The following is a 15,047-nucleotide window of genomic DNA, read 5'->3' as shown; positions in this document are numbered from 1 at the left end:
GGTAAAGCCTAATAGGAAACGCTGTACGAATGGGTGGGGACGTCTGCCTTATTGGTCAGAGCCTCAATCTTTAATACTTTGGATACAGGCTGGCACAGATCTAAAGGGAGCCAACAAAAGAGCGGGGAGCCATGGATGCTTCCAGAAAGTCAGCTGTGCATTGCTGGAGAAGGGGGAGGGAGGCGCCCTGGATGCTGGTGCCTGAGAAGGCACAGCTCTAGGTTCAGCGTCGACGGAAGCATCAGCTGCGTCCTCTGACTCCGGTTGGCACGATGGTGACGTCAGCACAGAATAAACGAGTTCTGCTTAGCTGCGTTCCGCATGCTAGGACTCCACACGAAAGGGTCACCTGGTGCATCATGGCCGAGCTCGCGAAGGGGCCAAACTGGAAACCATAGAACCTGCAGACTTCCTCCTTAGAGCAACCCCTAAATCGTTTCTAAATTCTTAACAATTCAATGCATAACACCATATGTGGCACCAGGTTATTTTCTTCTTCGAAGACTTCAGTGTGGGTAACGCATGTGCAGGAGCGTTCTTTTTGGGCGGTGCACAAACTGTGACATTTCAAGCAACCAGCATCACATCGTTTTGTGGGCGGAGGTATTTCGAGAACTCGTAGAGATAGAAACACGTGTTCATGTTCCCATCTTCCCATAACTTTGGGTTTGCAATCATTATATGGAAGGTAAAATGTCGATACTCCTATTTGGTAACGTTAATGAACTTCATCATCCGATGGAACGGGACAGGGTGATTATTAGTTCTGTACGGAATATTCAGAATGATCTCTAACGCGTCATGTTGAACGCACCCATCCCTCAGATCTGTCGGACGACACCGTGCACAGTTCCAGTGTGGAGGATTGCTTTGCGTGTCAGGAAGTGCATTTGGCCTGAAAAGCCTCAACCGTCCCGCCTGAGGGGGTGAAAACGTCTCCTGTTCACGAGTCATTCTGGTCACATGGCAGCAACTTCGCAAAAAACAATTTAAAAAAATGGTTCCCTTATGTGTTTGGCAGGGACCCTGATGTTCACTCCGCGGGAGCTTACGGACACAGCCATGAGCCAGACGGACAAACGCGCCTGCCCCTGCACAGGTTACGCCCCTTAGAGATGAAGCGATTGAGTGTAACATCTCCTGATTCTTAGGAGCGACCCACGTGAGACCAGACCCAGATGTACCGCCCAGCACTTAAATGCCAGCCTTCTTTCTCACACTCACACCCGGGAGCCAAGGGGGACCTGTTCGCCACTCCCGTTCAACCTCACAAAGCCGGACAAGGCCACGTCCAGTCTCTGCAAATGAAATAACAGAAGCAGGAACATCACGGGGTCAAACACAGTGTGTCCCGCAGTAAAGGACTGAGTCTGATCAGCAGTGACGTCTGAACTCCAACAGAGCAGCAAGATCCCAAAATGACATTTTAAAGAACAACATTTGTCTGACCCTTGAGTGCAGGCTGCAAACACCACACCCCAGGAGCGCGGACGGTGGCTGGGGCTGGGCACTGTGTGGCGGCACCGGGAAGAGCTTCCACAGGCTGGCCACCAGGCCTCCCCGGCTCAGGGAGCACAAACCCATCCTGCAAACCTGGGCACCCCGACCTCAAGGAGCAGAAACCGGCCGAGCTTGTAGCGGGCGTTCCCCAACTGTGCACGGGCTCCCCTAAGGTATCAGGACCTGGCGTCGGGGGACTCGCACCCGCCCCGGCCCTTCCCTGGGGCTGCAGCAGATCTGGGGAAGATCGTGGGTCCAGCTCCTGCTGCCCGCGGTGGCTCCGAACCGTCCGTCTGGCCTGGCTCTCCAGATCTGGGACCCGACACTGACTTGGGGGCAGGGATAGACCTACACCTAGGATCCTGCACGTACCTCTTTTTTTTTCTTTTAGCTTTAATATGCATGTTTAAAAAATATGTACGCACATGATGATTATGTGTTTGGATCAAGTGGGACAGGACTTGCCTTCCTTGGCTCTGCTGACTCCGCCACGGAGGTCCCCTGTCAACGCAGAGTCGCGCTGGATGGGCCAGGGCCAGACCCAGGGCTTCAGTCCCGACTCTGCCCTGGACCAACCGTGCAACCTGGAGGGGGGTTCCCAGTTCTCAGAGTCCCCGGTCCCCATCTGCATCATGGGAATAAGAGTAGTGCCTCTAAGGTCCGTGAAAGGACTCAGAGCCCAAAAGCATGTCAAATGCTTATGCCAGTGTCTGGCCTGGGGCAGGGTGGGGGGGGGGGACCTCTGTGATGCCAGACATAGGACCAATCTCCTAACACAGCAGTTTGGGGACACGGTTTAGGATGAAACCACGTTCCTGAAGGTGCTGAATGTAAGGATGACGTGCATTCTACCCTGCACATGGGGTAACCCATAAAGACAACAGCATAAGCGATTTTTAGGCCACTTTCTAAGGGACTGAGTGGATAAATATATATCCCTCCAAACGTTTTATGTACAATATTCTTTCATATTTACCAGCACACATGTTCATCACACAAATATAAACGTGGACACACACAGGGACACACCGTATCCACGTATTTATGTGTGTGTGACATGAACATGGGCCTGCAATGCAGACATGTACACACACACATGTGTGTTGAGTACATAGATGTGTGTGTGTTGCATGTAGATGCGTGTCTGTACATACGTATCCATTGATGTGTACGTAGCTAGCCCGCCAAGTCACCAGGTAATTTATTTACATATGATCTTGGTTTTTCTTTTTTATTTTATTTATCTATCTATCTATCTATTTATTTATTCATTCATTCATTTTTTATTTATTTTTTATTTAATTTATTTATTATTATTATTTTTTTAAGATTTTTATTTATTTACTCATGAGAGACACAGAGATAGGGTGAGAAGCAGAGACACAGGCAGAGGGAGAAGCAGGCTCCACACAAGGAGTCCGACATGGGACTCCATCCCGGGACCCCAGGATCACGCCCTGGGCTGAAGGCAGGTGCTAAACTGCTGGGCCACCCAGGGATCCCCTTTATTATTATTTTTTTAATCTTGGTTTTTCTCTGTCGCATAAAGCATGTGGTGACTCTGACTCGTGTTCCCTTTCCCGAAACCCACAGCCACAGCATTTGATCCCGTGACCCGCTCGTGGTGTCTGCACCTAGAAGGTCCCCGGTCAACTGCCCATGACTGACTCGCATCCTAACACCTGCGACTGAAAGAGAAGGCCACCGTATTAGGATTAGGACTTGGGGTTCATTTCTCACCAGCGAGCAGCCGAAGCGGTTCTGCTTTGTCCTCAACTCCAGGCGCATCGGGCTTACCCGCCGGCCCCGGGGTCCAGCCACCCAGGCCACACATCCCCCCCATCCCCCCCACAGCTGTCCCACATTCGTATTAAATACATTTTGGGGGGGAAAGGTGTCATTTTATATTCCATTCTAACTAAACAAAAACAAAAGTGAGAAGTCAGTGTGATATTGGCAAAAAAAAAAAAAAAAAAGACACATAGATAGATGGAGCAGAATATTAAATCCAGAAATAGACCCTCTAAAACATAGTAAACTGATCTTTGGAAAAGGAGCAAAAAGCAGTTCAAATGGAGCAGAGATAGACTCTCAACAGATCGCGTTAGAACAACCAGACGTCCACATGCCAAGATGAATATAAGTGCAGACCTTACACCTGTCACAAAGATTGCTTTGAAATGGATCAAAGACCCAAATGTAAAGTATAAAACTCCTAGGAGGTAACATAGGAAAAATCTAGGTGACCCCTTACTGGGGGGATAACTCTTTAAGTACGACACCAAAGGCGTGTTCCATGAAAGAATGAACCGGTAAGTTGTACTCCATTAAAATCGAAAACTCCTGTTCTGCGAAACACCAAAGCACCAAGGGAGGGAGAAGACAAGCCACAGGCTGGGAGGAAATACTGGAAAAAGGCATCTCTGATGAAGGACTGGCAGCCAAAATGTGCAAAGAACCCTTAAAACTCAACAGTAAGAAAAAAAAAAAAAACTCAACAATAAGGCGAACATCTTGATGAAAAGCGGGCAAAAGCCCTACACAGAAACCTCACCAAAGAAGGCGGACAGGTGACGAGCACATGGATGGGTGCCCCACACCGTACGTCATCAGGAGCTGCAAACTAAAACCACAAGCTGATACCCCTGTCACCATATGAGGGTGACTAAAATCCGGAACGCTGATTGCACCAAATGCTGACGAGGATGTGGAGCGACAGGGACTCTCACTCAGTGCTCGTAAGAATGCAAAACGGTGCAGCCACTCTGGAGGGCAGGCTGACAGTCTCTTTGCAACTAAACATACTCTTACCATATGACCCGACAATCATACTTTTGGGTATTTATTCAAAGGAGTTGGAAGCCTATGCCCACAAAACAGCTACACCCAAATGTTTATAGGGGCTGTGTCCCTTGTGTCCTTCAGTAGGGGGAATGGTTGAACCGCGGTCCATCCAGATGGTGAAATATTATGCAGAACCAAAAAGAAATGAGCTTTTAAGTCATGAAAAGATATAGAGGAGCCCTAAACGCATACCACTAAGTGAAAAAAAAAAACATTCTGAAAAGACTACATAGTGTATAATTCCAACTATATGATGTTTTGGAAAAGGCAGAACTGTGGAGACAGGAAAGGAAGATCGCCAGGGGGTTTCCAGGTGCTGAGGGGCAGGGGAGACAACAGGCAGAACAAGACAGTTTTTAGGGCCGTGAAAATATCTGTATGGTACTATCATGGCGGATATGCGTATTTGTCCATTTATCCAAACTCACAGAATGTATGACGCCAAGAATGAACCCTAATGGGGCAGCCCAGGTGGCTCAGTGGTTTAGTGCCGCCTTCAGCCCAGGGTGTGATCCTGGAGACCCGAGATTGAGTCCCACATCAGGCTCCCTGTAGGGAGCCTGCTTCTCCCTCTGCCTGTGTTTCTGCCTCTCTCTCTCTCATATGAATAAATAAATTTTTAAAAATCTTTAAAAAAAAAGAAGGAACCCTAATGTACTGCTATGAACTTTGGGTCATAATGACGTATCAAAACAGGTTCATCCCTTGTACCAAACGAACCTCTCCATCTGTTGGTGGGAAATGTTGACAATGGGCGGGGAGGGGCACGGGGAGGGAAATCTCTACATTTCCTGCTCATTGTTCCTATAAACCTGAAGTTGTTCTAAAAACAAAAACGAAAACAAAGTCTATTTAAACAAAAAGGATGTGAGGATAAAGATTACATTTTCATCATTTACGTAGTTACCTTGCCATTGACCGCATCTTTCTCAGAAAATATGCAAATTCTAAATGGCTTTGCCTTTAAAACCTAGCACATACCTGACATTTTATTTATTTTATTTTATTTTATTTTATTTTATTTTATTTTATTTTATTTTATTTTATTTTTTATTATTTTATTATTTTTTTAATAAATTTATTTGTTATTGGTGTTCAATTTGCCAACATATAGAATGACACCCAGTGCTCATCCATTTTAAACATAGTTCTCAGAGAACTTAAGACAAAACGAGAAACCCTGATGCCTGTTTTACATCCAAGACTGGTTACCGCAGGATCCCTGAGAATCAGACCCGGACGACAGTATTTCTAACGCTCCATACGTGACCTTATGTTTAACCAGCGTGCTGAACCACTGGCGTAATGAAGAGGGCACAGGGTTTAGAACCAGAGAGAATGGAATTCGACCCTAACTCTGCAGACAAGTAGCCTCTCCTTCCTTGGGAAGGCCGTGTGCGGTCCTCCCAGCTCAGAGCAGTCAGCAGATTCACAGATAAGCAGTTGGAGACACACGGCACGTAGTAGACACTTTACATCGACAAGGGTCAGTAATAATCAAAAAAAAAAAAACACTGTTGGTGGGAATGTGACCTGGTGCAGCCACTCTGGAAAACTGTGTGGAGGTTCCTCAAAGGGTTAAAAATAGACCTGCCCTACGACCCAGAAATTGCACTGTTGGGGATTTACCCCAAAGGTACAGATGGAGGGAAACGCCGGGACACCTGCACCCTGATGTTTCTAGCAGCAATGTCCACAATAGCCAAACTGTGGAAGGAGCCTCGGTGTCCATCGACAGATGATGGATAGAGAAGCTGTGGTCTCTGTATACAGTGGGATATTCCTCAGCCATTAGAAATGACAGATACCCACCATTTGCTTCAACATGGATGGAACTGGAGGGTATTATGCTGAGTGAAGTAAGTCAATCGGAGAAGGACAAACATTATATGTTCTCATTCATTTGGGGAATATAAATAACAATGAAAGGGAATAGAGGGGTAGGGAGAAGAAATGGGTGGGAAATATCAGAAAGGGAGACAGAACAGGAGAGACTCCTAACTCTGGGAAACGAACTAGGGGTGGTGGAAGGGGAGGAGGGCGGGGGGTGGGGGTGACTGGGTGATGGGCACTGAGGGGATGAACACTGGGTGTTATTCTGTATGTTGGTAAATTGAGCACCAATAAAAAATAAATTATTAAAACAAAAGAAAACAATGAAAAAAAGGGTCAGTAATAACAACCCCGAGGCTGTGTGCAAGGTGAGTGGTGTCTTCAATGCCTAGGAAATTGTGCCCATGATAAGGAGCCCAAAACATATAGTTATTGCCGTCTCTGGGTTTAAGCTCTCATTCTTAGAGCATAAGTTTATCAAGGATCAAATTTAAAAACCTCCGGATGTTACTACCGGAGCTTCCTGTACTATCTCTTAATCATAATAAAACAGTACTTCATTCAATAGAAAGATAACTGAGAAGTGTCGCTATTGTCTCAATCATATCTCACGGCCACTCCAGAAAAGCAACAATTACCTGCAAACCATAAATAAACAAACAAATAAATAAATAAAGTAAACGATCACAAGGAAAGCAAGAACTATGAAGGAAAGTCAACTATATCCTGTAAACATTTACGTGTTCATAGCGAAGGAGCCTAAATAATTTTAATATGACCAAAATACCATAGGCAAAAAGAGGTCAATAAAGTAGTTTTATAATTAAGGATCACATGGAAATGTTTTTTTTTTCAAAGATCATAAAAGCAAAAATATTGTATGTGTAGCAATAGTATATAGTTTTCCGTTTTTATGAAGTAGGCAGTTAGACTATTTCCAGTGTGAGGCGAGTTCTAATACAGCTTCGATGAGGATCTTGGTGCACATCGTGTGTGTGTGTATGAACTTTTGTTCTCTTTGGCTCTGCAGTACGGGCCAGATCGTTATTTTTTAAGACCACATTGGGCCCAAACTTCTGACCCTTTTAGGAATAGTATTATAAACCATAAAGAGCTTCCCAGGAAACTTCCTCCTCTTCACAGGTCCATCACCCATTTATTAAGCACCAATGTATTAACGTAGATTTATTAAGCACCAGCGTATTATGCAGAGTAGGTGACATACCAGGAAGGGAGCCACTGCCCTTAACCTCAAGGAATTTGCAAAGACGTGGGAGGCGAATAGGAGGCTCGTGATGAACGACATGTTAATATTTTGCATAGGGAGCCATGGCCGCATGTGTCTCAACAGCCTTTGGATTCATCTACCTGAATTGCAAGTGACAGTGTCGCCATGGTTTGCTGTATAAACCACAAGGTCTAGATCCTCATGGAACCAACATGATTCTACCTGACCAGCTTTCAAGAATGCTGAGCTTATTTTATATGGTTGGAGTATTCTCTGAGGAATAGATTGGTTTTACTTTTTTATCTTATTTACCTTATTTTATTTATTTATTTATTTTTAGTGTCTTCAAACATAGTTTGGTTCTAGCATTACCATGATGCAAGAGACCAAGGCCTCACATGCTGTGGAGGAGGGTCTCTGTGCTTTGGGGTCTGGAGTGCTCACCATGACCCTCGCTCCTAATTAAGTCGGCCAAGACGTGCAAAGGCACTTGGACACTCACGTTTACACGCAAGAGGCTTCCCCGTGTTGTTCCATAACCCGTCCTCCCGGCACACGGCCGCTGCCTGCTGGCCCGCCTCCAGCTGGAAGCCCTCGCTGCATTCGTACGTCACTCTGCTGTCCAGCGTGAACTCGCTGCCCGCAAAGGAACCGTTTCCTGGCGACTCCGGGATTCCGCAGGACACAGCTGGGAAGAAAAGGCGCAGATGCGGTTAGTCTGCAAGGCCCTCCCGCCTTCCCTCATCCTGCTCGCACGTTCCATCTGCTCGACGTTTATGTCTAACGGGGGGGGCACAAGTGGACCCACTTTCCAAGTTTTAAAGATTCAGGTTTTAACGATAAGGGTTCGTGAGAAGCCGTGGAAAACTGCTCAGAAAGGAACGTCTGTGTGGCCACCATCCCCGGAGGTAAGCCTGACCGTGCGGTGCCGCTTAAGGACACTGCGGTGCTCACAACCGCACAGCGTCGTGCTTTGTGCCCGACCTAGTGTGGCAAAGACAGGATGGAACTGTCATCTCTGTGACGGTGTCACAGAACCTACAGATGCCTTGATGCAGAGATTCCTCAGGAGTCAGAACTGAAGTAAACCATCTAGCCTCCCCCGATGTGCACCTCCCCACCCCCCACAGCATCCTCCGCAAAGCTCCCCGCAGGTCCACGGAAGGCAAGTCCCTCAGCCAAGGCCATGGATGCCTGCACCATCACAGTCTCTGTTATTTGACAAATTACCTGTTGGGGGATATAAAACCCAGGGGGACAAAGGGAAAGGACCAGGGCAGAGGCCCAGCCCTATGGGTGCTAGGCACATCTGCTTGCCGTGCTAGGTCACACAAGAGGGGGATGAAGGAAGCCCACGTGACCGAAAGACAAGGAAGATGGAGGGAGACTTCGGGGTGAATGCATCTCCTAGCTCCAATCCAGACTTACCTACTATGAGACAGAAAGAAACAAAACCAACAAACACAAGACACCTCTCAAGTGAAACGACTAGAAGTTACCCTAAAGGAACAAAATGGTAAAGGGGACAAAGGGATGGAGAATAATGCCCCATGACAGGTAAAGCATGCAGGGGCACCTGTCAAAGGAAACTTTCCCGATAACTAGAGTGATGGCCTCCATTTGCTCAATCAATATTCAAGGTGTTATTCACCTCGTGGATTTTAAACTTGGGTAATTAAGAATTCTTTTCCACACCACTTCCAATGAGAAGACATGTGTAGCCTGTTAGAGTTGGAAGGATGCGATGAAAGACTTCATAAGAAATCGTAGTTTTAGGGGATCCCTGGGTGGCTCAGCAGTTTAGCGCCTGCCTTTGACCCAGGGCGTGATCCTGGAGACCCGGGATCGAGTCCCGCGTTGGGCTCCCTGCATGGAGCCTGCTTCTCCCTCTGCCTGTGTCTCTGCCTCTCTCTCTCTCAGTCTGTGTCTCTCATGAATAAATAAATAAAATATTTAAAAAATAGAAATCATAGTTTTAGAAATGGCAAAAACTGGTGGTCAGAAAGATACAATGACTTGCCCAGGGTATTGGAGCAACCTGTGACTCCCACCTGAGACCACATTCTATTCTACAAGAGCCCCAGAGAGGAGCGCACTGGGCTAACTACCTTGGTTCGCTCAGAGTCTTTTGGTTGTTGTTCCGTTCTTTGTTTCTATAGTACGTTATTGAAAAAATGCAATAGAGGATTATGAAAAAGGTAAAAATAAATAAATAAATAAATGTTGTGGCAGATAAAAATCAAAGCTCTAGAAACTCCCAAGTACTCAAATTTATCTTGGGCTTAAATTCCTAATAAGCTATTTCAACCATCCAAAATACTACATACACAGAGACAGAGATAGAGATGGAGATAGAGATAGAGATGATAGAGATAGAGATAGAGATAAAGAGAGAGATAGAGATACATAGAGATAGAGATAGAGAGAGAGATACAGGTAATATAGATATATTTGAAGCATTCTATAATAAAAATTTGCAGTAGGTCGGAAATAAAATAGTTAGACATATAGACACAATTTTGGACAAAGAATTTAAAATAATTAATGACCTCCGGCTTTCCAAAGCCACTGCTTTATTGAGGCAACGTGTCAAGTATTAGCAAAATGTTCATCTTGACTTATTGAATGCAGTGGATGTCATTTGCAATTGGATCCCTCAGGATCACCAACCTCTTGTTTCTTCACCAATTCCTCGCAGATTTCACTCAAATCTCAATTTCATTTGTTCGTTCTCACAAACCTTAATTTCTCTCCCACCTGCTGGAGCATGCCCAGAGCCCAGCTGCCTTCTAGCTCTCCTTTGGGGTGAGTGCGAGCGAAATGGCGTTTCTCTGGCAGGTGATATTCTACAAATACCCATGAAACTCTACCTTAAAGGGATTCACATCCTGGTAGCCAGCACAGAAAAGCTTTCTGGCTACTTCTGTTAAATCTGGAAGCTTATTTCACACGTGAACCCTGATTCGAGGGAATTAAGGAGACCCACTTTCTGGCATCTGATCATCCACCGGGAATCTTTTTTTGGCCTTGAGCTATAGGTTTTTGCCTCGACAGAGCGTCTTAACAGTAGGCTGCTTGGCAGGGCTTAAAATAAAGGTTGGCAATCAATCAACCATGGCACTCTCACCCTTCTGACTCAACGGAGATAAATGGCATAATCTTTACAGACTTAGAGACTTAGGTTCCTGAGATGAGGGAGCCTCCTGCTAACATCTAGAATTGGTTCATCTATTCATTCCTCCCCAAGATTGCACATGATTACTAAGTGACAGATATTCTTCAGATCCTTTTTTAAATGTCAATGAGCTAAATGCATGAGACTTTCAAAATATGTAGAATGTTCTTACTTTTATTATAGCTAAAGGGAGTAAATCTTTTTTTTAAATTGTACTAATAGAGCACTGTGTTTCCCAGCGACCTAGGCAAATGACCGCACACCCATCCTTTAAAATTACCTTCTGTCGAAGAGCATGGACTTTAAAATCAGACTTCTGTACTAGTTCTTGCCTCTGACATTTGGCGGTTCTCTGATTTCAGTTAAAAGACTTAATCAATGTTGTCTCATTGCTTTCAGGTTAATAACAGCCACCTCAGAGGTAATGTGAGGAGTAAACGACATAATATATACAGAACAACTAGCACCGGGTTCATCCAGTGTAGGCACTCAATAAATTAAAAAAAAAAGCTATTAGCAGTCATAGTTATATTCACAATTGTCATTTATACTTATTTTTTGCAAATAAAAGTATGAGTTGGAAGGAATAACTCCTTGTAACCTATTTATTAAAGAGGCAAAGAGAAAAATCAGTAGTAAATTAGCTTATTTCTATCACATATCTCATGGAATATTTAACATTTTGGTTTCAAATACATAAATGGAATAGCTACTCGATGGTCCAGCTTCCTACTATCCTTTTATAACATGAACGCCACATGGGATTTCTTTTTTTACATATCCAAGACCAAACAGGAATCCTCCTGTCTCTGCAGGTTTAAACACGTCTCTGACTTTTCCCCACTTCTTTAAATAATCGTTCCCTGTAACCTACAATGGCTCCATTTCTCTCTGCCGCCCTTCAGGTTTCAACACAGCACCATTCACTTTTCTTCCTCTTCTTTTCTTTTCTTTCTTTTCTTTTCTTTTTTTTCTTTCTTTCTTTCTTTCTTTCTTTCTTTCTTTCTTTCTTTCTTTCTTTCTTTCTTCTTCTTCTTTCTTTCTCCCTTCCTTCCTTCCTTCCTTCCTTCCTTCCTTCCTTCCTTCCTTCCTTCCTTCCTTCCTTCCTCCATTTTCTTCCCTTCAAAGAACTCAGTGATTCTTGGGCTTTGACTATTGCCTTAGGCTTATGATTCTCATGCCTTGACATCCAATCAGTCCACTTGGTTTTGCAACCACAGATGCCTATTGAATGTCCAGTTGAGCAATGCCCACATCTCAAGCTAAATGGGCCTAAGTTCTAGGGCTACCACCTGACCTTACCGGTAGCTCTCCTGAAACTTTCTCCCAGGAAGGCAGGTCAGGTTCTTTCATTCACTTATTTCTTTACACAGCCTGGATTTGGTTGGTGGCCAATCACTGTCCACTCATCTGAACATTTGCCTCATACTCTACCAGTATCCTAGCTCACTTACCCATTATCTCAAAATGGAATGTCTACCTTTTCGTTATCTGGACCCCACTTGTATGGCTAAGGCAAGCCCAGGGGGAGATCAATCACCCGTACCATAAAGCCAGTAATAAAAATAGTATCCTATGGCTGTCTAAGGTAAGAGATACATCCAAGTAAGAACATCTGAAACAGGACATCCAGGAAATCTGAAAGGCACCAAGCTTATAACCAAAAAAAATCTAGTTGAACATAAACAGGAGCGTAAACAAAAATGAAGGACCACCGATAAGCTCAGCATAAGAGCCCCCGAAATGCTCTGTAAACTAGGATGTGCCAAGAGGTACAGAAGAGGACCCACATTGCAAGACTCTAATGCAAACCCCTCATACGTTCTGCTAAACCATAATGAAGAACAATGCAGGGACGTATCCTGTGTCCCACATGTAGACAGTGGACTTCTGAGGGGTTAGAAGTATACATTTTGAGCATATAAGAATTAACTATTATTTAAAATTTATGTATAAGCATGTCTACTCATAGATATAGATAAATGTTAATTAATTAGGAACTCTAATAGAAACGGGGTGCCTGGGTGGCTCAGTGAGTTAAGAGTTTGCCTTCAGCTCAGGGCATGACCTCAGGGTCCCAGGATCAAGCCCCATATCAGGCTCCCTGCTCCACTGGGGGGTCTGCTTCTCCCTCTCCTTCTGCCCTGACCCTTCCCACTCATGTGCGCTCCCTCTGTCTCATATAAATAAATAAAATCTTTTAAAAAAGAATTCTAATAGAAGAATATTCCAAATTACCACCTATAATTTGGTTCTACTCTATAATATCTGTGCCTTCATTTGTTTCGTGTTTATAACCATGTTGTAGCCAAGTCACAGTGAGTTTGTTATAGTCTAGTAAGAAAAACATTGGAAGCAGATAATGTGGAAATCATGTCACTTTTTATTCACTACAAGCCTATTAGATAAAAAGACCTTTAACAATATTTTTGCTGACTATAGAATTCTAGTTTGATTGTTTTCTTTCAGCCCTTGATAAATGCTGTTCCACTTCCTTCTCCCACCAGAGTTTCTGATGAGGAACTGTCACTACGATTCTTATTTACCAATAGATGATTCATTGTGTCTGCCTGGCTTCCTTCATGAGGTTTTCTCTTTGCCTTTAGTCTCCAGAAACCCTACCATGAGGTGCCTTGTTGTGTATTTCTTTGGGTTTCTGGTATTTGGGGCTCACTTAACAGTTTGGATCAGTTAGGTGTACATATTTTGTCAAATTTGGGAGGCTGTAGGTCATCCCTCTTCAAGCACTTTGTCAGCCTCTCCATCTTTCTGCTCTTCTTCTGGAACCCTGATGACACACAAGCCAGGTCATTTGTTACAGCTGCATGGTCCTGGAGGCTCAGTCCATGGTCCCTCGTCCATGATCCAGGAGGCTCAGTACGTGGTCCTGGAGGCTCAGTCCATGGTCCTGGAGGCTCAGTACATGGTCCGGGAGGCTCAGTCCATGGTCCAGGAGTCTCAGCCCATGGTCCCTCGTCCATGGTCCTGGAGGCTCAGTCCATGGTCTGGGAGGCTCAGTCCATGGTCCCTCGTCCATGATCCAGGAGGCTCAGTACATAGTCCTGGAAGCTCAGTCCATGGTCCTGGAGGCTCAGTCCATGGTCTGGGAATCTCAGCCCATGGTCCCTCGTCCAGGGTCTTGGAGGCTCAATATGTGGTCCTGGAAGCTCAGTCCATCGTCCTGGAGGCTCAGTCCATGGTCTGGGAGGTTCAGTCCATTGTCTGGGAGGCTGAGTCTATGGTCTTGGAGGCTGAGTCTGTGGTCCGGGAGGCTGAGTCTGTGGTCCGGGAGGCTTAGTCTGTGGTCCGGGAGACTCAGTCCACAGTCTGGGAGGCTGTTAATTTCTTCTTAAGAATATTTTCTTTCTGTTTTTCAAAGTGGGTGATTTCTATCATTCTACCTTAGATTCAGAGGAGAGAAGTACTTTCTTCTGTCCTCCCTATTTTGCTGTTGGGTCCATCTACTGAGGTTTTTTTTTTTAAACTCAGTTATTGTATTTTTTAGTTCTAATCATCCCATGTGGTTATACTTTGTATCTATTAATTCTTTGATGAGACTTTTTATTTTTTAATTGTGTATGAAGACTCATAGGCATGATCTAATAAAGTGCTCATCTACCCTATAGTTGTCGATGATGCCTGCTTTAGACTCGGGGAGCATCCTAGCATCTGTGTCCTCTTGGCTTTGCTTCTATTGACTGTATCCTCTCATTTAGTCTGATACCTTTCCATTTCTTGGTGTGATGGGTGGTATCGCATTAACACCTGGACACTGGGGCATTATATCATTTATACGACTGGCACTTGTTTAACCTTGTGTTTTTCTAGGGCTTTTCTAACAGCCCTCTACTTGGTAGAGAGGTCCCATCTCTACCTCCAGTGGGGGTGGGAGTCCAGATGAGTGAGGTCCCTACTGGGCAAGGTGGGAAGTCCAGCTTGCCTCCAGGTCTCCACTGATACTTCCCTGGCTGGGAGAGTAGAGGGAATTTCTTTAATGCTTCCCATGTGGTCCCCACTGACATGGAGAGTGATGATTTTGTCACAGTGGAGGAATAGTGACAGTTCTGAATCCCAAATATGTGTTCTCTAATACCACCCAGCACAGGCAGTTGAGGGCAGCTCATCAGCCCCAAGTAGGGCGGGATCCACTTTCCCAGGAAGATTCCCTGATGTTGCCTCACAGCCCTAAGGTTTGGAAGGAGAATGGTTACATGAAATATTTCCTGTCTGGTCTGGCTTTCCCTTCCCTTTCCTTCCGGCAGAGAGAGCAGGTTTCTCTTGAAATTTTGTTGCTGTTGTTGCTGCCTGTGCCCATTGGTGTTTCAAGGTGATGAGCTTCCCCAGCGTCCTGCTGGGGATTCAAGGCAGTAAAGTCAACCCTCAAGTGTCACCATTGGGTCTTCCTTTTGTTCCAAGGCCTAAGCCAGCCTACCATCTTGTCTCCATTTTTCAGAGTTTTCTTACAGT

General features: G+C 45.0%; 1 protein-coding gene across 2 annotated transcripts in view; it reads right to left on the bottom strand.

Annotated features, from left to right (window-relative positions):
• The window catches only part of CSMD1 (CUB and Sushi multiple domains 1), a 1,871,666-nt gene that overhangs the window by 89,961 nt on the left and 1,766,658 nt on the right, over positions 1 to 15,047 (bottom strand). For both annotated transcript variants that reach the window (XM_072763911.1, XM_072763912.1), the window contains exon 50: positions 7,908 to 8,093. In XM_072763911.1, the coding sequence (XP_072620012.1) occupies positions 7,908 to 8,093 (186 nt within the window). The remainder of the gene's footprint in view (positions 1 to 7,907; positions 8,094 to 15,047) is intronic.

Source organism: Vulpes vulpes, chromosome 7, assembly GCF_048418805.1.
Source record: "Vulpes vulpes isolate BD-2025 chromosome 7, VulVul3, whole genome shotgun sequence".
In the NCBI taxonomy this organism is placed as follows: domain Eukaryota; kingdom Metazoa; phylum Chordata; class Mammalia; order Carnivora; family Canidae; genus Vulpes; species Vulpes vulpes.
Note: the sequence above shows the minus strand (reverse complement) of the source record. Positions and strands in the feature narration are given on the sequence as shown.